This window comes from Primulina tabacum, chromosome 16, assembly GCF_025594145.1.
Source record: "Primulina tabacum isolate GXHZ01 chromosome 16, ASM2559414v2, whole genome shotgun sequence".
Taxonomy (NCBI): domain Eukaryota; kingdom Viridiplantae; phylum Streptophyta; class Magnoliopsida; order Lamiales; family Gesneriaceae; genus Primulina; species Primulina tabacum.
This window is the reverse complement of record NC_134565.1, coordinates 29,639,917-29,665,964: the sequence shown is the minus strand read 5'-3', so window position 1 is coordinate 29,665,964 and position 26,048 is coordinate 29,639,917. Positions and strand designations below refer to the sequence as shown.

The window sequence follows — 26,048 nt, the reverse complement described above, 5'->3', positions numbered from 1 at the left end:
AACGAATTGAGAAATTAGTCGAGAAACTTAAGTTTACGTCTAAAAAATATTTATGGGTGTATTTAAGGTCATATGTTAAGTTTGGATAGATTTGGGTCGTCTTTTTAAGGTCTAAAGTTAAATTGAGAAAGTTAAGGTTTCAGGGCAAAACTGTCATTTTACACCTGAAAAATGTTAGACGTCATGGCAGAACCCTGAATGATGAAATAAATGTTAAAATATTTATTTCAAATGTTTATAGAATTTTATGATAAAACGTTAATGATAAAAGACTTGTTGCATGCTTGGTTTAAAAGAAAAATGGCTTATATGTGCATGAATTTTTATAAGTGATGGATATATGAAAATTTTAATGAGGTGAATTAATTGTAACTAATACGATGATATATAAAGCCAAAGCTCAGTTGACAGATGAGAGTGTCGTTGATGTCCCTGTCGTCCGGTACCGTGGTAATACGTAGATGGATCCATCGACTACAGCTAATACGAAAGCAATAATTGAGGATGTGAATCTATATATATATAAAAGCAGAGTTGTATGCTATTTATGGTAATTTTTCGCCAAAAGATACTTTCTAAAAAAAGAAATTTTCGAAAAATGTGATAAAATATATTATAATAAATGTCTAATTATATTTAATTCAATTTTAAAACTGTATATTAATATCTGTGTGTATAATAACTTTGAAAATTGAATCTCTTCTAGGAATTACAAACAAAATTAAATTAGATTTCAAATTTCAAATCCAAAAATTTAATTTCATCCTAGGATTTATTTATAAACCAAATTCAAAATGATATTCAAATTTTAAATTCGAATTTTGGAAATTTGAATCATGCTTCAAAATTTGCGCTCCGAAATCAATTTATTAAATTAACATTAATGTTTTTAATCTACAAAAATATATATATATATATATATATATATATATATATATATAAATTTCCATGATATATCATCACAACACACAAAAGACAGAATCCAAAAACTCTACCAACAAAATACAAAACCGTTTTCCAATTCGTTTTGTAGCAGCTAATCTTTATTCCCCTAATGGCACCTTTATTCAGTTATGTTCGTGAAATTGAGCCTTCAACCTGGCAATGGACGTTAAAACTACGGCTGGTTCGTTGTTACGATCTTCCTCCATATGGAAACAATGGTCCTACTTTCGAATGCATCTTACATGATAATGAGATAACAAATTTATATATGTATTTGATATTGAAATCCTGTAAACACGATAAATATAATATATACATTCTCCATATTTTTAGGGTTCGCGCATAAATGCAACAATAAAAGAAGGCCTCATCTAGAAAATGAAACCAATTCTCCGAGAAGGTCATCTTTTTGCAATAAAAAACGTAATTGTTGCGGACAATCGTCTGAAATATAAGACAACAATACATAAGTTCAAGAGTTTTAGAGATTTGAAAAATGCAGATGTCATTGATGAGAATGAACTTTTTGGTAAGTTGATTTCTTTCATTTACTTATGCATCTATCACATTTTCTATCATTTTTACAATTTTTTTTATTTCTTTCTAGATGTCATTGGCAAAATAATAGCAAAAGACTAACCTCAAAATAAAGAAATTAGTGGCCGTTCCACAAAACTTATTGATTTTGTCATTGAAGATTTAGAGTAACCACAATTTTACTTATTTTCAAATTTTATTTGTGCAAATTAATATTTTGAATTTGAAATTCTATATTTTCAAATAAATCGAACATAAATTAAAAAAAATTAGGCCAAACAATTAACTTTTTCCTTATTCCAAAAATGATATTCTTGAAACTTAACGTACAAAATTAACTATCTTTCCAAAATAGAGGCTTAAAAATTAAAAAACTAAAATATTCAGTTGCCTTTAGAGTTTCAAAAAAGCTACTAATAATAAATGACTAATTGATGCCATTAAAATTAACTCCAAAAAAATTATTATCACAACTAATTTCAAGTTTCAAAATACCTACATCAATGAGATGTTTGATTACTGCTCTTTATAATAAACTCAAACCACTACTACCACTCATTCTTCTTTGAAAATTCTCAACAGAAATCCACTTTGTTCAAAAGACAATCCCAAATCCTATCCACACATATTTTTAACAATCAAACACATACAGTCAACAAAGATGTGACATTTACAGATCCAATCTTCATAAAAAATAACAATGCAGAATTTCGAAGGCTCAAACCAACAATGAAGCGACTAACAAATTCAAGTGTTCTAAGGGGTAAGCGACAGAAGAGTGACGACCAAACAAAAGGTATTTTTTTTTGTCATTCTTTTATTGAAAAAAGTTAGGCATTTGTGGCGAAAATGTAGTATACCTTATTTCCAAAGTTCTAAGCAAAAATATGTTCTGAAAGTACCAGCCATGATTTAACTCTTTCGGAGAAGGAGTTTTCAGTCTTTGATGATATTTTGTCTTACCGTAGTTACACCTTCAAGATAAACAAACTTTATTATCAAAACATTAATATGCAGAAATAACAAAATAATAGAATAAGGATGAATCTAAGTTTTTTCTCTTCGAAATATGTGTTCAAAATTAAAATAATAATGATAGTTAAAATAACATGTAAAAAATTATTCGAGATTCGGAGATTTATTCATAAAAATATATTTTATCTCGAAAACTCTACAATAGTATGCAAGATTTATCATAGATTTAACATCGAAAAATGCATATATTATCTTTAGAATTTTACAGAATCCGAAATAATGACAATAATTTTAAACAATCGGCGAATTAATAGATTCTTAACTCAAAAAAATCAAATGTTGATTCATATATATTACTTGCCAAATTTTTTCTGAGTTAGATCTCCTGAAATTTTAAAACAAAAGAAATCTGTTTGTTTGAAATATTTTCTCAGAATAGTTGATAGTATATTTAAATAAATTAGTCACTAACGATTTTTTCTGAGGTATAGAAATAAAAACATGAAGATCTGGGTGAAACATGACCAGATCTAAATAGATCTTGTGCTCCATAAACAGATCTATAGATCTGTTTCGAAAAAAATGAATAATGCTTGAAAACATGTTTTATAAAATTTATATTTCGGAAAAAATAAATTTTTTATATGATAATTTTCGGATTTAAAGCTTATCCGAAAATTATTATTCCAAAAGTAATAGAATCTGAAGCAAAAACGTCAAAATAATTTAGAAAAATCACAAAAAAATGACATCAAATCTTTTCTCAAAAAAATCAACGGTAAATCTAACTATATTAGACCCCACAAAGATTTTTTCCGAGGTTAAAAATTCGAGTATGTATCTGTACACGCCATGAGTTTCGGCGTGAAGTTAAAACACTCGAAAAAGATGACAAAAATTAGATCTAAAATTACAAGTTCATCAATACATCAATATCTCCGTTAAGCGATATTACAAATGGTATGAATTTTTTTAATTAAATAAAGTACTTTTTTAAAGTTTTTCTAATATATAAATTACTGTATTTAATATTTATAATTTTTTTTGCAGTTAATCCATCAAACCGAATGGCCAAAAATGTATCTTTTGAAATACCTAGCAGCTCAACTACAAATATCTCAGAGATCATTGATCTAACTAATGGTGATGGTTTTCATATCTCTTCTATTAAGATTCTTCATAAATTGAAGTATGTTCGTCAATGTAAATATTTAATGTGAATATATTTTAACATTATTACTAATGTTTAACTTTAATTTGAAAAATATGAAAATATACCCTAAGATGTTCTAATAATTAATTAAAAAATTTATTTTTAAAATTCACATTTTCATTCTAGATATAATAATATTACAATATTTAAATATAATTTTTTTAACTAAGATGTTCTAATAATTAATTAAAAATTTATTTTTAAAATTCACATTTTCATATTACATATAATAATATTACAATATTTAAATATAATTTTTTTAACGTATTTATTGCATTATTTCAATAATACTTTTTATTATTTTTTTTGTTTTTTGCAGTTGAAAAATCTGGTTCCATTCATATTAATTCAATTTCCATATCGGACAGTCAACACGATTGCAATAATCGTGACAAAAGAACCTCAATAACATCAATTGGTACAGTTAAATTTTATGTTTTTATTATTTTTCAATTAGGATAATTTTAATTTTTTTGTTATGTTATTATATAAATTTTCTTTTATTTTTTTCCTTAAATTTGTATTTAACAATGTCCTTTTATATATAGATTATTGGGACATAGGGAATCCAACGTACAAATGTGAATTTTGTGGTGCGATGTTTTGGTATGAAGAGAGGTTATGTCGAAGTTATAAATCTAGAAATCCTAAGTACTCTCTATGTTGTATGCAAGGAAAAATACAACTTCCTCCTTTAAAAAAACCTCCTCAATTACTGCATGATTTATTGAACGGAGTGAGTGATAAGAGCAAACATTTTCTAGAGAGCATCCGATCATACAATAATATGTTTTGCTTCACGTCGATGGGAGGGAAGATAGATTCAAGTTTAAATCGAGGTGGCTCCCCTCCAATTTTTAAACTTCATGGTCAGAATTATCATTTAATCGGAAGCCTACTTCCATGTGAAGGTTCATCCCCGAAGTTTGCTCAGCTGTATATTTAAGACACAGAAAACGAAATTTCTAATCGGATTTCTGCTGTCAGGTATATCTCAAATTCTATATGTTACATTGAATAGACCATATTTTCTATTTTTGTTCTAGAAATTAAATTTTTTTAATCGAAATATTTTTCAGACAAAATAACGACACAAATAATCTGCATTTAGAGTTAGTTTCTGATCTGAAGGTAATGTTGGATGAAAACAATGTTTTGGTCAAGTGTTTTAGGATGACCAAAGAAAGAATGATGGTAGAAGGACGATCCGATGTGAAATTAAAGTTGATTGGTAGAAGAAGTGGGGACGGAAGGAGATATAATCTTCCATCTGCTTCTGAGGTTGCTTGACCGCTAAATTCGGTTGGGATTAATTCTAGCAAGCGGACTAGGTCAAGTTATAGTAAATGGACGAACAGTCCAAGTATCGATCCCACAGAGACTATTATTTAATTACTAAGATTCGATTATTTTATTTAATTTAGGCAAACAAGAACGAGCGATTGATTATTATTTCAACTAAGTGAATTTTTAAATGAACTTATTCTAATTTAATAACTAAATCAATTACCAGAGAAGCTTGGAACGTGGGGTTTTTTTTCAAATTTAAATAGAATGACCGGGAGCACACAACGGTAACAAACTCTGATCAAATTCAAGCACGAGAATTATTCGACTAGCAATTATTCGTAGTCACGATGTAATCCTCTAATTTAATTATAAATCTATTTCTAGAATTTATAATCCTATTTTCATTTAACAGTCCAATTATTTCTAATTGAATTTAATTAAACAAAAACGCATGCATCAACGATAGAATTACAGCTGCACCTAAAATCGCACACTGAAATCGAATACTATTTCTAGTCGGTTTAACTGTGTGTTGATTAATATTTTTGAAGCTAATTCCAATCTATTCCCTTTCGAGTCAAGATCGAACAACAAACATGCAATTAATTGACCAAATCAAAAGCACGAAAATTACGCAAACATTAATCAATAACATGAAATAACTGATGAATTGAATGATCCAACGAATAAACCAAATCAGTCGTTTGTCCCTATCGTGGTCCCAATCACAAGAAAAACTACTCCATAAATTCAAAACTAAAATCAAATTTATTGTTTGAATTCATGTCTAAAAATAAGAAAATAAAAGAGAAGAGAAATCTCAATGATGGTGCGCGGATCTTGCGTGTAAATTGCACTGTCTTTTTCTCTCGTTTCTCCCAAGTCTTTGCCGTCTTCAAGAGTCCCAAAGTCGCCCTTTTTTTTTCTCCTCTAAAAGTCGGCTCTCTTCAATTCTGAAAAAAAACCCCCGTTTTGTCTCGTTTTTTTTTTCCTTTTATTCCTTTCCAGATCACGAGCAAATCTTCGCCAAAATCTCGATCTGATATTGCGCACACGGACCCCGTGCCTGCATCCGGAGAGGGGTCCGTGCAGACACTATAAGTTGGGTTCTTGGCAATTGAATGGCACGGACCTGTCTCCGGGGTCCGTGTATCGGCCTTTGTTTCCCAAAGCCTTTATTTTCTCCCCTATTTTTCCAGGTATTTCTGATGTGGCATTGCGAGGTTTGACTTTTCTTTCGTTTCTTTGGTTTTCATCCTCTTTTGGTCAAACCTGCAAACAGCCATAATGAGACGAAATAAGCGCAAAACTCGGAATAAAAATGCCAGATATGCACGAATACGACAAAATAAAATCCCTAAAATGCTATATAATTCGTGCTTATCAACTCCCCCACACTTAACCCCTGTTCGTCCTCGAACAAATTAGACAATAAATAAAGATGAAAATATTTCAGATTCAGAACTCAAGTACCACAATCAAAACTTCTCAATTTGTTAAACTCTTTCACCCCCGGTCAAAAGATCACACTTCGCATATCACAAGGTTCGTTTTCGTTGCAATTCAAGATTCAAACATTTACCCAGTCAGGATCAACAGAACAAGATGTGTGTAGTGTGTAGGTCTGACTCGTACTCATCTCCAGCTACTTGGTTTCATGATCACTTATTTTCATTTGTTATTGAAACGCCCCATATGCTTGACTTTCATACCCCTCTCTACTAAATGTTGAACGACAATGACCTGGTTAATAGGTCTTTTCAAGCTTATAACGTAAGGCCAAGGCTCACGGCTACAATAAAAGATAGGGGAATCAAAAGTGAGATACAATAAAAATTATTCCTGTAGCACATTCATTCAACTTTCGACTCGTCAACAGTTACTATCTTTTCATCATTTTCAGAGCTCTAGCGTCTCATTTTCTTTCTCATTGTCCACCAACTTTCACCCACAGCTTTTTTTTTTTTTCTTAAGTTCACATGAACAAAAATTCATCGACTCCTTCACTCAATTCTTCAATCCATTGGCGTAATTCAAACATTCCAATGTGCACAGGAGTTTTATTTCTCTCACATGTAGGTAGGAAAAAGTGTATAGGCTAAGATTCAGGTAGTTGATGTGGGACACTGAATAACTGACGAATGGGGGCTGACTGTGTGTCATTGACACACACCATTACAATTTTTTTTTTCAGGCTCAAAAGGGGTTACTAGGGCAATGAATGATGTATCGGTCAGGCTTGAAAGGCTCAAACGGTCCAAAGATCGCCTAAATCATCCCTAAGTCACCATCGTTCGTATTTTCGCTTCGAGGGCTAATCAGACAAGTTCTAGGGATCGTTGTTCGATTAATCTATTTTTTTTTTAAGTTCACATTTCACCAATTCACTATCAATGAGTAAAAGTTTGACCACGTGCATTGAACAAAATGTTGATACAGAACTGGTTCATGTTAGACTCTCTCCTTGAAACTACGACTCCTCTCACTCAATACTAGGCATGAACCAATTTTTCGGGTGATCCAAAATCTAACAAATTAATCCGATTATCAAGTGAAACAAGAGTTCTTAGTCTAAAAATAGTTCCATCCTACGTGAAAAGTGTTGTTAAGTGTTGTGCAACGATGTGTAACAAGACTGACCCACCCCCACACTTTGATCACGACACTGCCCTCAGTGTAAAGCAATAGAAAAGGAACGATCAAGACAGTTAAAGCAAAAACACTTCCCTGGACAAATTGCGAGTAAGTGGTGAAAATGTGGTAGAAATCAGCAACTCCTGAAAAACACGACATCGAATACATAAGGAAACGTAAAAAGGAATAGGAGAAACACACAAACACACGATCAAAATTCAAATAAGAGTAACGATAAAGATCAAGTCTGAAAACGTTGATAACAACATAAAAAGGGCGAAATCTAGAAAAAACAATAACATCCTCCACACATCCTAACAGAATAAATTACAGCTCGTCCTCGGATCCCAACTCTAAGTCCATGAATGCCTCGAGCGTAGCTCTTTCCCAGGGTGGGGCATAGGCGTCAGGAGACTGTTGCTCGATACGAGCTAAGCGGTTTTGGATGTCGTCCATTCAGTCGAGTACGGATGAGTAAAAGTGGCGCCGGGCTTGCGAGTTGCGCGGTCTAGGGGGTACGTCAGCTCTAGGGCCAGCTCGGGCATCCAATGCCGCTTCTTCCTCCCCACGGGCATCCCAGGCGCGGTCATCGATGGCAGGGGGAGGCACCGGTGGGTCACGGGGATGATGGTCGATATGTCGACTCTCAGGGTTCCGATACCACGCACCCTGCCTGAAAATGAAATACACCCCCTGCATAGCCTGAGGGGTGAGCATCTGTGTAGAAGTGGGGGCGAGGGACGTCTCGCCGGTGAGATCGACGCCGTGGGCCGCTAAAATCCTGGAGATGATGATCGGAAAAGGGGCATATGGGCGCTTGTTCTTGGTGGGGTTAATATGTGCGACAGAGCGCATATGTGCGAGTATGATCGAAGCCACCGGAATCCCAGGAATAGCCCCCAACCCATTCAACATTTTATCGATAATGTATAAATCTATAATTCTGACCTCGTTGTTCCCGGGTTTCCTTGGTACAATGTTAGCTCCCGTGAAATAACAGATTAAGCGATCAAGCAACGTGAGGGAAGTGGGCAGGACGCTCGAGCGAGACCCGGTCTGGGAAGTGAAGTACTGCAGACGATGTCGGGCCTCGGGAATCTGAAAGGTGATGTCAGAGAAGAACATGTCTAGCTGATTATGACTCACCGGGGGGCCCTCATTTGGTACATTCAACAGAGTGGCTAGATAGGCAGTATCAAACTCGATAGGCACCCCCTTTACAAAAGTGCGGATGTGCTGCAGCCCAGTAGTACTCTTGTCGTCAAAGTTGGCATAAAATTGCCATACCAACTCGGGGAAGTAGGGACCGGTGATGTCCAACAGTGGTCCCCAACCAAACTTATCGAATTCAGCCCGAATTGGTACCTCGTGATCAATCCGGGGGTGGATAGACTTTTCAACGATCAATGCGTTCTCATGCAGGGCCGAGTACCAATCAGAGTTCTCGAGGGATGTGAATCTGAAGGAGTCAAACTCTACTCTGGCGCGGCGAGATGATGAGGAAGCCTCGCCTCGTGCACGCTTACTAGTCAGTCGACGAGGAGGCATTTTGTTTCAACCAATTCACTTCACCCAATCTCAAACACAAAAATTCACGAATGCAACCCAAATAAAACAACCAAATCAATCACCGCAGTCTAACCAAGCAAACCGAAGACAAAGACCCAAGCAATAAACGAACTATCTCGCAATAAATTAATCTCTTCTACCGCACACAAAATTCCCAACACTGATAATCGCCAATGGAGAAGAGGCTTAGCCACGCTTACCGGAAAAAGAAGATGACGATGATGAAAGCACGGCGAAGGGTGGTGTTCCGGCGGTGAAAGATGCGGCGTGAGCGATTGTGGCGGTGGGTGTTGCTTAATGGAGTGTTAGAGTAGGTGATGGAGGTGTGTTTCGGGCGGCGGGAGAGGTGGTGAGGACGGCGGTGGTGCGGCGGCGTGAGTGATTGTGGCGGTGGTGCGAGAGAAGGAAACGCTTTGAGGTTTTAGGGATTTGGAAGAGGGGCTGCGCGATTTTATTTTTGTGATGTCGCGAAAGTGAAGAACACGGACCCCGGGTAGGGGTCCGGGATGAGATCTGTGCAGACTCGGGAAATTGGCACTTCGAAGAATAAGTAAACGGACCCCGTGTAGGGGTCCGGGGGCGGGTCCGTGGAGGCTCGGTATAAGAAAACCAATTTTACACTTTTTTTTTTTTTTGAAAAATATACGAACCAACCCAAATGTGATGCCATGCATGTACAATTCTATAGATCTAAACACGAAATTTGAGGCTCAATCAAGCACACAAGATGCAAGAATTGTACAGACACTTCCCTGGTCAATTCGTGGTTTTGAAGCCGATCGCCCTGATAGATTCTCCCACACTTGAGAAATTCCACCGCTAGTAGATAAATTACCTGCACCACCATTCACTGAGATTAACTCACGAGCAATGCTAGAAAAACAAAAAGAAAGTAAACTAGAACGAATAAAATAAACTAAAGCATGAAAGAAAAATAAAAATAAACACTGGGTTGCCTCCCAGTAAGCGCTAAATTTAGAGTCGATAGCCTGACTGTACTCCCTTGATTTAGTTTGGATCTTGTAGATCCACTGTGGTCGGCTCATCGGGTATGGCACCACCATGATAAACCTTCAGCCTATGCCCATTTACTTTGAAAGCTCCGGTTGTTGCACTCGTGATCTCCACTGTTCCGTAGGGAAAAACTTGTGTGATAGTGTATGGTCCTGACCACCGTGAACGCAACTTACCTGGCATCAGTTTCAGACGAGAATTATTTAGTAGGACCAGTTGTCCTACCACAAATTCTCGATGGACGATGTTTTGATCATGCCAGCATTTGGTTTTCTCTTTGTAAAGCTTGGCATTCTCGTAGGCCTCCAACCTGAACTCGTCCAATTCATTTAGCTGCAGCACTCTCTCGTCACCTGTGGCTTTAGCATCAAAATTCAGAAATTTAGTAGCCCAATAAGCCTTATGTTCAAGTTCTACAGGTAGGTGACACGATTTTCCATATAACAATTTGAAAGGGGACATGCCAATGGGGGTTTAAAAAGCGGTGCGGTATGCCCATAGTGCATCGTCGAGTTTCCTAGACCATTCTTTCCTCGAAGCACCGACAGTCTTCTCAAGAATGCGTTTTAGTTCTCGGTTCGAAACCTCGACTTGACCACTAGTTTGGGGGTGATAAGGTGTTGCCACCTTATGTCGGACCCCATACTTATCCAACAGACTGTCAAACTGACGATTACAAAAATGAGTACCCCCATCGCTGATAATGGCTCTAGGTGTGCCAAAACGTGAGAAAATGTTTTTCATAAGAAATTGAACAACAACCCTAGAATCATTAGTTTTGCATGCACTTGCTTCCACCCACTTAGACACGTAGTCTACAGCCACCAAAATATACTTGTTCCCAAAAGAAACCGGGAACAGACCCATGAAATCGATACCCCACACATCAAATAATTCACACACAAGAATGTTATTGAGAGGTAATTCATGTCTCCTAGAAATATTACCTGTTCGCTGACAATCCGGACATTTTGTGACATATTCATGCGCATCCTTAAACAAAGTAGGCCAATAAAAACAAGACTGGAGGACTTTGGACGCAGCTCTAGTTGCCCCAAAATGGCCTCCAGCCGGACCAGCATGACAATGAAACAAAATTTCACTTACCTCTTCTTGGGGAATGCATCCACGAATTATACCGTCTGCACATATTCTAAACAAATAAGGGTCCTCCCACAAATAGTATTTTAAATCTGAGAAAAACTTTTTCTTTTGCTGATATGTAAAATGGGGGGGAATGAACTTACTTGATAGATAATTAACAAAGTCAGCATACCACGGTAGATTGGTGATCTCGAAGAGTTGTTCATCCGGGAAATCGTCGCGAATAAAATCATTACCTTGAACGTGATTCTCCAGACGTGAAAGATGGTCAGCAACTTGATTTTCTGTGCCCTTCCTATCGATTATCGTCAAGTCAAATTCCTGCAGAAGAAGAATCCAACGAATTAGCCTTGGTTTTGCATCTTTTTTAGACATTAAGTAATTCAAGGCTGAATGGTCTGTGTGCACTACAACTCTGCTCCCTATTAAATACGATCTAAACTTATCCAGAGCAAAAACAACAGCAAGAAGCTCCTTCTCTGTGGTGGCATAGTTTAGTTGGGCGGCTGACAATGTCATACTAGCATAGTAGATGACATGAATGCACTTGTCTCTCTTTTGTCCCAACACTGCCCCTAACGCCGTGTCGCTTGCATCACACATCACCTCAAATGGCGACCCCCAGTCAGGTGCTATCATCACAGGTGCTGTGATTAATTTCTCTTTCAGAACCTGAAATGCTTGCACACACTCAGCAAAGAAATCAAAAGGCACATCTTTTATCAGTAAATTAGTCATGGGCTTGGCAATGCTAGAAAAATCTTTTATAAATCGTCTGTAGAATCCCGCATGCCCAAGGAAACTACGCACTCCTCTAATGTTGGTTGGGGCTGGAAGTTTCTCAATTACTTCAATCTTTGCCTTATCGACCTCAATCCCATTTTCAGAAATTTTATGCCCCAACACTATTCCCTCTCTCACCATAAAATGACATTTTTCCCAATTTAAGACCAAATTCGACTCTTCACATCTCTCCAAAACCTTAGACATGTTAATTAAACAAGTATCAAACGAGGAGCCAAATACAGAAAAGTCATCCATGAATATCTCAATGAAATCCTCAATCATATCATGAAAAATTGCCATCATGCATCGTTGGAAGGTTGCTGGTGCATTACATAGACCGAATGGCATCCGTTTATATGCAAATGTCCCATAAGGACAAGTAAAAGTGGTTTTCTCCTGATCTTCAGAGTCGATGGGAATTTGCATATAACCCGAATAACCATCCAGAAAACAATAAAAAGAATGGCCTGCTAACCTTTCCAACATTTGATCAATAAACGGGAGGGGGAAATGATCTTTACGGGTGGCATCGTTAAGTTTTCTATAATCGATGCAAACACGCCACCCTGTAACAGTTCTCGTGGGAATTAATTCATTATTATCATTTTTCACAACAGTGATCCCACCTTTCTTTGGAACGACTTGGACTGGACTGACCCACCTACTGTCAGAAATCGGATAAATAATACCTGCATCCAGTAGCTTAATCACCTCTTTCTTTACCACCTCTTGCATGGCTGGGTTTAGACGCCTTTGGGGTTGAGTAGACGTCTTGTGATCGGCCTCCATCAGAATCTTATGCATACACATAGAAGAGCTGATCCCCTTAATGTCTGCAATGCTCCAACATATGGCTTTGATGTTATCCCTCAAGACTCGCAGCAGCTTCTCTTCCTCCATACCTGTCAAAGTAGATGAAACAATTACTGGCAATTTATCATTATCAAGCAAAAACAGGTATTTTAAGTGCGAAGGAAGAGGTTTCATCTCTAGGATCGGGGATTCTTCGATGGATGACTTTAACGGTCTTGGGACATGCCCAAGCTCCCCAATCCTAGAATTTACCGTCTTTGAAATTGGTCTGCCTGCTTCCAAATAGGAGATACATTCATGAAGCTCTTGATTTCCCAATTCTTGCGGAGATGAAAGAGTTAAGCAGACCTCCAAAAGATCGTCACCTATCAATTCCTGTAAAACACACTCAACAAACTCGTCCGTAGCATCAATTCTAAAACAAGCAGATGTATCATTAGGATATTTGATGGACTGAAAAACATTAAACACCACACTCTCATCATTCAGTCTCAGCACCAACTCACCCTTTTGTACATCTATCAGGGCTTTCCCAGTGGCTAAAAACGGTCTTCCTAAAATAAGGGGAATCTCACGATCTTCTTCCATATCCAACACAACAAAATCGACCGGAAAAATGAACTTGTCAACCTTAACTAACACGTCCTCTACAACTCCCCTAGGATATTTAATCGATCTATCAGCTAACTGTAGGGAAATTGTAGTTGGCTTCACTTCACCTATTTTCAGTTTCTCAAAGCATGAATATGACATCAAGTTAATGCTTGCACCTAAGTCACAGAAAGCTTTACTGAAATTTGAAGTTCCAATAGTGCAAGGGATAGAAAAACTACCTGGATCCTTAAGCTTCGGAGGGAGTTTATTTTGTAAAATCGCAGAACACTCCTCCGAAAGCTTAACTGTCTCAAAGTCAACCAATTTCCTCTTGTTTGATAAAATCTCTTTAAGAAATTTGGCATATGAGGGCATTTGAGCTAAAGCTTCTGCAAATGGGATATTTATATGCAACTTTTTGAAAATCTCAAGAAATTTTGAAAATTGAGTATCCAATTGCAGTTGCTTTGCTCTTTGGGGAAATGGGAGTGATTTAATATCAATATTCGAGTTCGAGTTCAGCGACTTACCTTTCTCCCTTGCGGCATTTGACCCTTGCTTTGCTGGTTCCCTTTCCTTCACATCACTTTCAACATCGACCACCTCCTGCTTTATGGGAGACGTCACCGTGACAGCATTGACACCTTTTTGATTCTTTTCCGTGTCACTAGGTAGTGTACCCGGAGGTCGTGTAGCCATTTGTGTCGCTAACTGCCCTAGTTGCGTCTCCACTCTTTGCATCATGGCATCATGGTTTTGCCATCTCATCTCATTTCCAGCGATGTATTTGGCAAGCATGTCCTCAAGATTCGACTTGCTATCCTGTGGCTTGAAACCGGGTGGCATCGAAGGTCCAGCACCTTGCGGCGGTTTAGGTGGTTGTTGAGGAGGTCTTTGCTGTGTAGGATGTTGTGGCGGATTAAACTGTAGTGGCTCAACAGAAGTTTCAGGTTGCCTCCATCCAAAATTCGGATGATTCCTCCAGCCGGGGTTATATGAAAAACTGTATGGATTGTATTGTGGACGACCTTGGTTTCCCACATAATTCACCGAGTCCCCTCCAAAGCACTGTATCCCCTCACAAGACATATCTGGCATGAATGGCATGTCACTAGATGAACCACCAACCATTTCAGCACTTCCTTGAATCTGATTCACTGGTTTGACTGGTATTGATTTATTTGCCTGTAACTGTGCCATCTGATGCGTCAATCCATCAAGTTTCGCTGTAATTGCTGTCAGAGCATCCATCTCTAGAAATCCTACCTTCTTTTCCCTGCGGTTGTCTTGCCAACCCACATTGCTCTCTGCCATATTAGATATGATTTCGAGCGCTGCGGTTGGCGTTTTCTTGTACAAGCTTCCGTTTGCTGCCGCATCGAGCATAGATCTCACCGAAGGGTCTACTCCATAATAGAATGTCTCAACCTGTTGGCCTATTGAAAAGCCATGTCTCGGGGACATCCTTAACATTTTCTTGAACCTCGCCCATGCTGAATTCAGTGATTCCCCATCTCTCTGTCTAAATGATGTAATTTCATTTCTTAACTGTGTAATCTTAGTTGGGGAAAAATACCTGTGCATAAAGAACTCGACCAATCCTTCCCATGTCGTGATAGAACCAGCTGGAAGGTCTCGAAGCCACTCCATAGCCTCTCCTTGTAGGGAGAATGGAAATAATCTGAGTCGAATGGCATCAGTACTCACCCCATTGCATTTGATTGTGTCACAGATTGACAGAAAGTTCTCCAGATGTGCATTAGGGTCTTCAGAAGGTGATCCTCCAAATTTGACTTGAAGTTGGATCATCTGAATGATGCCCGGTTTAAGCTCAAATGTATTAGCCTGTATTGTGGGACGCACAATACTAGACCCATAACCTCCGAATGCTGGTCGATGAAGTTCCATTAGCGTACGATTATCCTCTTCTCCGGCCATTTCCTAAACCTCTGGTTTACGGTCTAATTCAGATTCTGCTTCAGATTCAAACTCCAGGGTCAAGTCGTTGTTCCTTCGAGCTCTGCGGATACTGCGGAGAGTGCTTTCAATCTCAAGATCAAGTGGTACTAGATTCCTGACGTCTTGAGCACGGCTCATTTAACACGAGCTAACCCCTGAAATCAAAAATTAAAATGCAAGATTTAAGCTCCAAAAGAGTATGAAAAGCTAAAACAAAGTTAATCTAATTAAAATGCTAAAGAAAGAATGAAATATTTAAAACTAAGAATAAAAGCCTAGTCTCAAATGAATAATTTATCCTAATATCAAATAAATAGTCCCCGGCAACGACGCCAAAAACTTGACCGCTAAATTCGGTTGGGATTAATTCTAGCAAGCGGACTAGGTCAAGTTATAGTAAATGGACGAACAGTCCAAGTATCGATCCCACAGAGACTATTATTTAATTACTAAGATTCGATTATTTTATTTAATATAGGCAAACAAGAACGAGCGATTGATTATTATTTCAACTAAGTGAATTTTTAAATGAATTTATTCTAATTTAATAACTAAATCAATTACCAGAGAAGCTTGGAACGTGGGGTTTTTTTTTCAAATTTAAATAGAATGACCGGGAGCACACAACGGTAACAAACTCTGATCAAATTCAAGCACGATTATTATTCGACTAGCAATTATTCGTAGTCACGATGTAATCCTCTAATTTAATTATAAATCTATTTCTAGAATTTATAATCATATTTTCATTTAACAGTCCAATTATTTCTAATTGAATTTAATTAAACAAAAACGCATGCATCAACGATAGAATTGCAGCTGTCACCTAAAATCGCACACTGAAACCGAATACTATTTCTACTCGGTTTAACTGTGTGTTGATTAATATTTTTGAAGCTAATTCCAATCTATTCCCTTTCGAGTCAAGATCGAACAACAAACATGCAATTAATTGGTCAAATCAAAAGCACAAAAATTACGCAAACATTAATCAATAACATGAAATAACTGATGAATTGAATGATCCAACGAATAAACCAAATCAGTCGTTTGTCCCTATCGTGGTCCCGATCACAAGAAAAACTATTCCATAAATTCAAAACTAAAATCAAATTTATTGTTTGAATTCATGTCTAAAAATAAGAAAATAAAAGAGAAGAGAAATCTCAATGATGGTGCGCGGATCTTGCGTGTAAATTGCACTGTCTTTTTCTCTCGTTTCTCCCAAGTCTTTGCCGTCTTCAAGAGTCCCAAAGTCGCCCTTTTTTTTTCTCCTCTAAAAGTCGGCTCTCTTCAATTCTGAAAAAAAAACCCCGTTTTGTCTCGTTTTTTTTTTCCTTTTATTCCTTTCCAGATCACGAGCAAATCTTCGCCAAAATCTCGATCTGATATTGCGCACACGGACCCCGTGCCTGCATCCGGAGAGGGGTCCGTGCAGACACTGTAAGTTGGGTTCTTGGCAATTGAATGGCACGGACCTGTCTCCGGGGTCCGTGTATCGGCCTTTGTTTCCCAAAGCCTTTATTTTCTCCCCTATTTTTCCGGGTATTTCTGATGTGGCGTTGCGAGGTTTGACTTTTCTTTCATTTCTTTGGTTTTCACCCTCTTTTGGTCAAACCTGCAAACAGCCATAATGAGACGAAATAAGCGCAAAACTCGGAATAAAAATGCCAGATATGCACGAATACGACAAAATAAAATCCCTAAAATGCTATATAATTCGTGCTTATCATTGCTGCATTAATTGTGGGAGATTTCGACGAGTCTTTGGGCAACCGAGATATTTTAGTAGAAACTCAAACGGGCCAACTTAAACGTATCAATGAGTTGAATCCTGCGTATCTTGCTCTCCAATATCCTATACTTTTTCCATACGGTGAAGATGGTTATAGAGAAGATATTCCATTTTCAGAATCTAAATCAAGTATTGGAGGAAGAAAAAAGGTGAGTCTAAGAGAATTTTTTGCTTATCGACTGCATGATAGAGATTTTGAATCTTCGAGTATTTTGTTTTCAAGAAGACTATTTCAACAGTTCATTGTTGATGCATACACAATGGTTGAATCTGCAAGGTTGACATATATTCGGATGCATCAAAAACAATTGAGATGTGAGATGTACAAAGGTCTTCATGATGCGCTTTTGCATGGTGAAACAAACGCATCTACACAAGGAAGACGTATTATCTTGCCTTCTTCTTTTACTGGAGGGGCAAGATATATGATTCAGAACTATCAAGATGCGATGGCTATATGTAAATGGGCCGGTTACCCAGATTTGTTTATCACATTTACATGTAACCCAAAATGGCCAGAAATTTTGAGATTTATCGAGCACTATGGGTTGAGGGCAGAAGACCGTCCAGATATTGTTTGCAGAATCTTTAAAATGAAGTTGGATGCCTTGATTAAAGATCTTCGAAGGAATAAAATATTTGGAAATGTTAAAGCAGGTAAAAAAATTATGTTTTTTTAATTATATATAACGTACTAATATTTTGGATTTTAGAAAATTAATATATTTCAATAAACATAATTAATTATTTTTCTCATTTTGTTAGTAATATACACCGTGGAATTCCAAAAGCGAGGATTAACGCACGCCCACATTTTGCTTTTCCTCTGTAAAGAAGACAAATATCCAGCAGCAGAGGCAATAGATCATATCATTTCTGCTGAAATTCCTGATGAAAAAAATGATCCTATTTATTATGGTGCAGTACGAGATCTAATGATGCACGGTCCATGCGGAAAAACAAGAAAGAAATCTCCATGCATGTCTAACGGTCGTTGTTCAAAGCATTTTCCTAAAAAGTTTGTTGAAGTAACATCAATTGATGAGGATGGATACCCAATTTATAGACGCAAAGATAATGGGCGAACAATTATCAAGAATGGTGTTAATCTGGATAACAGATTTGTTGTTCCCCATAATCGTTATTTGTTAATTCGGTACGGAGCCCATATGAATGTTGAATGGTGCAATCAATCTCGAGCTATCAAATATTTGTTCAAGTATATAAATAAAGGACATGATCATGTGACTGCCTCATTCTACAAGAGCTCAGATGATGATAGTTTAGGGAAAAATGTTGATGAAGTTAATATGTACTACGACTGCAGATATATTTCCCCGTGTGAGGCTGCTTGGAGAATTTTTGGATTTGATATTCAATACAGAGATCCACCCGTCGAGCGTCTGAGCTTTCATCTTCCGAATGAACAAAATATTATTTTTCAGATTCAGATGAAATCAGTACCGTTCTCGATAGAACTACTATTAACCAGAGCATGTTTCTTGCTTGGATGGAAGCTAATAAGAAATATCCAGAGGCAAGAGAATTAACATATGCTGAATTACCAATGAAGTTTGTTTGGAAGCAAGAAACACGAGAATTCGTTCCCAGAAAACAAAGATTTTCAATCGGACGCATTTTTTACGTTCCTCCTGGTTGTGGGGAAATGTAATATTTAAGATGTCTTCTCAATGTAAATCGTGGCGCCACGTGCTATGATGATATAACTTTTGTTAACGGTGTTCAATACCGTTCATTTCGTGATGCTTGCTATGCATTAGGGTTGTTGAATGATGACAAGGAGTATATCGACGACATTATTGAGGCAAGTCATTGGGCTTCAGCACAATCTCTGAGAGTTTTATTTGCTACTCTATTATCATCGAATTGTATCAGCCGACCTGAAGTTGTTTGGGAGTCATGTTGGACATATTTATCTGATGATATTTTATATAAACGGCGTAACTTGCTGCAACACCAAGGTATGCATGAACTGATAATTTATATATATATATATATATATATAGAATTAAGAAGTTATGCATTGGTTGATATTGAAAAGCTATTGCAAAGCTATGGAAAGAGTTTACGAGAACTCCAATCAATGCCTTTTCCCAGTGATCAATATTTTCAGTCTTCACGAAATAGACTAATTCATGATGAGTTGCGGTTTGATAGAAGATCTTTGTCGCAAGAACATGATAAACTCATTAATAATTTGAACTCAGAGCAGCGTCGTGTATATGATACAATAATGAAAGCAATTGCTTCAAATAAGGGAGGAGTATTCTTTGTTTATGGATATGGATGTACTGGAAAAACATTTGTCTGGAAAACTCTATCTGCATACTTGAGATCGAAAGGAGAAATTGTCTTGAATGTGGCATCAAGTGGTATAGCATCTCTTTTACTGCCTGGTGGAAGAACTGCTCATTCCCATTTTGCAATTCCATTTAATCCCAATGAGGAATCAACATGCAATATCAAACAAGGGAGTCATCTTGCAGAGCTTATTGTAAAATCTAAACTTATCATTTGGGATGAGGCTCCAATGACGCATAAGTTTTGTTTTGAAGCTTTGGATAAAAGTATGAAAGATATAATGAGATTTGTCAATCCTTCAAGCCTTCATTTGCCTTTTGGAGGCAAAACGGTTGTTTTTGGTGGCGATTTTCGACAAATATTGCCTGTTATTCCAAAAGGCAGTAGGCAAGATATTGTTCACGCCACTATTAATTCTTCATATCTTTGGAGACATTGTATAGTTTTGAGATTGACGAAAAACATGCGCTTACAGAATTTAGGTTATGATGAAGAATGTGCTAAAATCAAAAAATTTTCAGATTGGATTGCTAATTTAGGAGATGGAAAAATTGGAGAAGTTGGAGAACAAAATGACGGTTATGCGACAATAGATATTCCTGATGAACTTTTGATCAAAGATTGCAATGATTCTATAGCATCAATAGTTGAGAGTACGTATCCGTCTTTAGACAACAATATCAACAATACTGTATATTTTCAGCAAAGAGCTATTTTGGCACCAACACTTGATGTCGTTCAGTCCATAAATAAATATATGATCTCTCTAAACCATTCAGAGGGAAGGTTGTATCTAAGTTCTGATACGACGTGTCACTCAGATAGAAATGTTGATCTACTGAATGATGTGCATACCCCTGAATTCTTAAATGGAATAAGATGTTCTGGAGTACCAAATCACGAGTTAAATTTGAAGGTTGGAACTCCAGTTATGTTGTTGCGGAACATAGATCATTCTCTTGGATTATGCAATGGCACTAGATTGATCGTGACAAGGCTCGGAAACCATGTTTTGGAAGGTAAAATTCTTACTGGAAGTAATGCATGTCATAAAGTGCTTATTCCAAGAATGTCATTGACGCCTTCTGATCTAAGGCTTCCTTTTAAATTTCAACGAAGACAATATCCATTGATTGTATCATATGCAATGACAATCAACAAAAGTCAGGGGCAATCATTGTCTCATGTAGGACTTTTTTTTGAAGAACCCTGTTTTTAGTCATGGTCAGTTGTACGTTGCTGTATCTAGAGTTACGAATCCTGAGGGACTAAAAATTTTGATATGTGATAGTGATAGCAACCCGAAAAATTCAACGACAAATGTTGTATTTAAGGAAGTTTTTCAAAATTTGTAATTTTTTTTTGTTTTCTAATTGTATGATCTATAATCCATTTAGTTTATTTTTATTTTATTTATATTATTTATTGAAATTAAAACCACATTAAAATTTTGTATCATGTTTATCATTTTATTTTGTTATAGTTATTGTTTTGTGCATATAACATAAATTTATATGTGAATACAATATAATTGATAAACACATTATATCATTCATCGTCTAATACAAGTGTGATATTAATTTTCAGTCGAAATACAAAATGATCTTTTATTCAGTGTTTCATTGTTAAGTTCTATATGTATATGAAAATAATAAACATTTCACTTTGATAAAAAGTCATGTTATAGAGAAAGTAAACAAATTATCATACATATTAATTTTAATATCTAATTACATAAAATAACACTCTGTGCATCGCACGGGTGAAATACTAGTTCAATAAAAAAGGGAAACATATAGGTGTATGATGAAAGGAAATATGATATGATATGTTGAAAGGAAAACGTTAAAGTTCATATTCATGAAAAGTTATTTTATTAAAAATATTTTCACTATTGCTTGTGAATGTATATGTATTACTTGTTATCATGATTAAGGTTTTCTGAGTCAATAGATTCAGTAGGTGTGATCGACGCAGTGAGCTTGATAACAATGGAGGTTTTGATGGTTGATCTTGCTGGACTGAAGGTGCTTACAACCCGAGGATCGTCGCTAGTTTTTCGCAAATAAAATAGTTTATGATTTATGATTACTTAGAGATTTTTGTGACTTATGATGCTTTTGAGAGGTTTTTTAGAGGATGTTAGAGCTAATTTTATTTTTGAAATAATATTAGTTTATATTGATTGATGTTTTACGACTTTATGCTTTGAATTACTTTCTTTTGGATTTTCAAATAATAGTTGGTTGGTCTATTTTTAAATGGTACAAAATATTCATATTTTAAAAGCTTGTATTTCGGCCGAATGAAGTAAAAAGAAAAAAAAAAGATTTCTAGTATCTTTTAAAGAAAAACGACTAGTGGGGGTTTCAATTGGTATCAGAGCAGTGTTTCTGCAAAGGGTTGTGACACCGCTAGTTCCGGAAAGCTCAGTCGTCAAGCCTCAAGTCTGTAAATTTAATTGATTTACATGATTTTTATGATGATACCTATATGTTTACATGGTTTATACGTTTACGTTACATGTTTAAAAGCTTTTTGAGGTTAAATGTTATACATGTTTAAAGTTGCTCAAAAAGGGATTAGTATATGATGCATGATTAGAAACCTAGATTTAAATGCATGTTGGTTACGTTTAGAATTTGGAAAACGTTTAGATATAATGCTTCCTAGATGCGCATCTAGTACCGATAGACAAGTTGAGACTAATGGGGATCGTCAAGGGAATACACCCTCGCATTCTAATGGGGATGCTACTACTCGTGTTATAGAGGGCGTGACACGTTTCTTTGAGCAGCAGGAACAACATGCTCCGAGGCCATAGCACGACATGTATGATCAGTTTCGGAGGCTGGGTCCGAAGGAGTTTTCTGGCACCATCGACCCATTTGCTTGCTGAGGGTTGGATTCGATCTTTTGAGGTGCATTTCCGTTATCTGAAAATGGAAGATGCCGACCGAGTTAGGTGTGCTACGTATATGCTGCGAGACGACGCTTCTCTTTGGTGGGAAGGAGCTAAGCATGGAGTCAATTTTGCCACACTCACTTGGGAGCAATTCTAGAAAATTTTCTATGAGAAATATTTTACTGCCGACGTCCGAGGGCGCCTGAAGAGGGATTTTATGACTTTCCGTCAGGGAGACATGACTGTGGCTAAGTTCGTTAGGAGATTTAATAGGGGTTGTCACTTTGTACCTCTTATTACTAGGGATGCTGCTGAGAAATTAAGGCACTTTATGGATGACTTTCCACCTATCATACGCTGTGATTTTTGGACGTTTCTTTGAATTATTAAGAATTTTTAGAGATTTAATCAAAATTACTCGCTACAAGTTTTGTACACAAATTATTTCTTAAAAGGTTATAACACTGATCCTAATCAATGTAAAATAACTCAAATTATATTTATAAGAAATTATATTTGTTTGATATTGACACCAAGACTAAAAAGTAAGCTATCAATATGAGGTTTCTCTACCGTGAGGTTTCAACCACCAAGTTTATTATTGGTTTTTCTTCAACTACGACCCTTTTAGTATTCGGCATGTAATTTACACTAAAGCTTCACAAACAACAAATTTATTCATATATACTGCATCATATCATGCATTTCTCATTTCATTTGTCATATTGTGTCTCATTTTGAATTTATGGATTTATTGATTTTTGAATAGATACGGATCGACTATTACGGAATGAATGAATGACTAAATGACTGGAATCCCAGACAACGGTCTATGTACCGGATTACTAGTCCACTGGACAAACGGCTACGGGCCGAAAATGTGAGTCAACTAGACAACGTGGATTCGGTCGAAAATTTGAGTTCACCGAGCAACAAGTTTAAATCACCCTGTTATAGTGCTAATCTGAACAACGTGATTTCGGTCTGAAATGCGAGTTCACCCTGGCTATTAAATGTAGGGGTGTTCATCGGTCGGTTCGGTTTTCGATTTTTTATTTCGGTTTTTTCGATTTTCGGTTTTACAAATATATAATCCGATATCCGAACCATTTTTCTTTGGTTCGGTTCGGTTTTCTACCGAAATGGTTCGCTTATTTCGGTTGATTATTTCTGTTTTGATACAATTATTTAAATTAATAAGATAAATATATTGTAAAATATAATATGTTATTTTTTTTTTACATGATTTCTTAATAAAACATTTAAATATAAAGTCTAAATGAATTACATAAACAACAATCAACTAAATATTATTCAAAATAATTCATCATTTACTGATATCATCTCAAAAAATATATAATAAAAAACTATTAATTTAATGAAATTTCGGTTTTTTCGGTCGGTTTGGTTTTGACATATATAATCCGAAACCAAACAAAATAAATTTCGATTTTAACATTTATACCCGAATTATAAAATTCGATTTTCGGTTCGATTCAGTGTTCGGTTTTTTATGTTTTATCGGAAGTTTGAATTCCCCTAATTAAATTATCGATTGTACGTACGGATCCTACTTGAGTACGTGAGAAAAAGTGCTACAACGAATGTTGATGGGAGTCATCTCTTTAACCCTTGATATTCAATTCAGAGCCATGAACTGTCACTGTATTTCACTTAACAAGATATTTGGTGACAATGCGTTTACTTATACATGTCATCTCATTTTGAAATACTGCACTTATATATTATCGTTTAATTTGTTAACTATATATAAACCTGATTTATTTCCTTACTAAATTCCCAAAAACTTATTATCTATTTTCTTTCTATTTATTGTAAGAAAAACTTTACCAAACAAATATTTAGAGCTTATAAGCTAAACCATACACCCTCAATCATTTTTCACATAAATGCTTATATAACACTACATAAGTCAACGCTATATTGCCGACACGTCACCACCACAGAGACACTATATTGGCTAGAAATGTTCAAAGGTTTAAACCGGAATCCAAACTAAAAAAATATGAAACATTAACAACCTATCAAACAAATAACAATACAATTTTGGCAAATTACATTAAAAAAAAAACTCTTGATCTTGGACTCATCTTTGCTTGATCCATGTGTTTCATCAAATTTTGTGCATCCCATTGCTTCAATGCTCTCCAAATATATTCAAATGTGATCGCATCAACTGATAAAACTGCTTCAGGGATCCAAGGATGTGACCTGGTTTTTCTAATACTGTAGGCTGGGCAGATGAGGAGCAGGTGTTCTACAGCTTCTCAGTAACGATATCATATCTATAAAGCAAGGCTGTTTTAACCTAAATCTAATTTTGGTATAATATATCTTATTCATCTTAAAAAAATCTTTTAAATTTATAAAAAACTTTTATCTATCTATACCATTAAATTTTTAGATGTCATTCATAATTAAAAAAAATGCAAAAATTAATTATCATTATTCCAAGACACTAATATTTAATAAATTAGAACTTAAGTAACATTTACCATAGACGTCCTTAGATGATAAATGTCTCGAGTTCCAGATCCGATAAATCACGTTCCTATATATTATAAACTTAAGTAATCATCGTTATGGTCCGGGATTAGCAAAATGATATAATTATAATACAAGAAACATATATCAATTAATGAGTATTTATGTTGTGAAATTAATTGACTCTATCTATATTTGTAATTAAAAATAAATTTTTTGACATAAAAAATATTTTTTTTATTATTTGGATCGGATCAAGTATCTATTTCACATAATCGACCCGTGAAATCGTCTCATAAGAATTTTAGAATTAATTATAGTAACAAAACTTTAAATAATATGTTATTATAATGTCAATTGTGTTGGTAATGTAAAATATATAATATAACATACATAAATCGATATTGATAAAAAATCCTAATATATCTCTATTTATTATATATATAAATTACTATATATAAAAAAATAAAAATCACATTTCATTAAAATATCAACATAGTACTTGTGCACACATTGTTATTGAAATAATTGTCTCATGCAATTTATTTTCAAACTAATTATTTTTTTAATCTAAAATTTTAAAACATAAATAAATGCATGATTGAATATAAAAATATAGATATGATTAAAAGATTGTAAAAGAAAATATATTTTAGTAAATTAAAAAATTATCAATAAAGTGATATAATGATGTATTATTGTAATTTAAAATAAGATTTTATAAAATCAATTAGAAGTTGGTTAATATAAGATCCTCAACTTCAATATATATATTAGAGTAGTAGGTCTTTTGTGAGACGGTCTCACGAATCTTTATCTGTGAGACGGGTCAACTCTACCGATATTTACAATAAAAAGTAATACTCTTAGCATAAAAAGTAATAATTTTTTCATGGATGACTCAAATAAGATATATGTCTCACAAAATACGACATGTGAGACTGTATCACACAAATTTTTGTCATATCGAAGCTGTAAAAAAAAAGAACCAAATGTTGTTTTTTTTAAAAAAAATAAAATTATCAATTTTTTAAATCGAAATGAAATGAACTGAAATGTTGGTTTTTAAAAAAATTAGAATTATCAAT

General features: G+C 35.5%; 1 protein-coding gene across 1 annotated transcript; it reads left to right on the top strand.

Annotated features, from left to right (window-relative positions):
* The first annotated feature begins 1,323 nt into the window (after positions 1–1,323).
* LOC142528472 (uncharacterized) lies at positions 1,324–20,928 on the top strand. The gene is given in 9 exon segments (XM_075633523.1): positions 1,324–1,474; positions 4,219–4,594; positions 4,750–4,952; positions 17,166–17,885; positions 17,994–18,668; positions 18,671–18,746; positions 18,927–20,207; positions 20,337–20,745; positions 20,747–20,928. Coding segments are annotated over 9 exon segments (4,050 nt in total). The 3' UTR covers positions 20,906–20,928.
* The last annotated feature ends 5,120 nt before the right edge of the window (positions 20,929–26,048 follow it).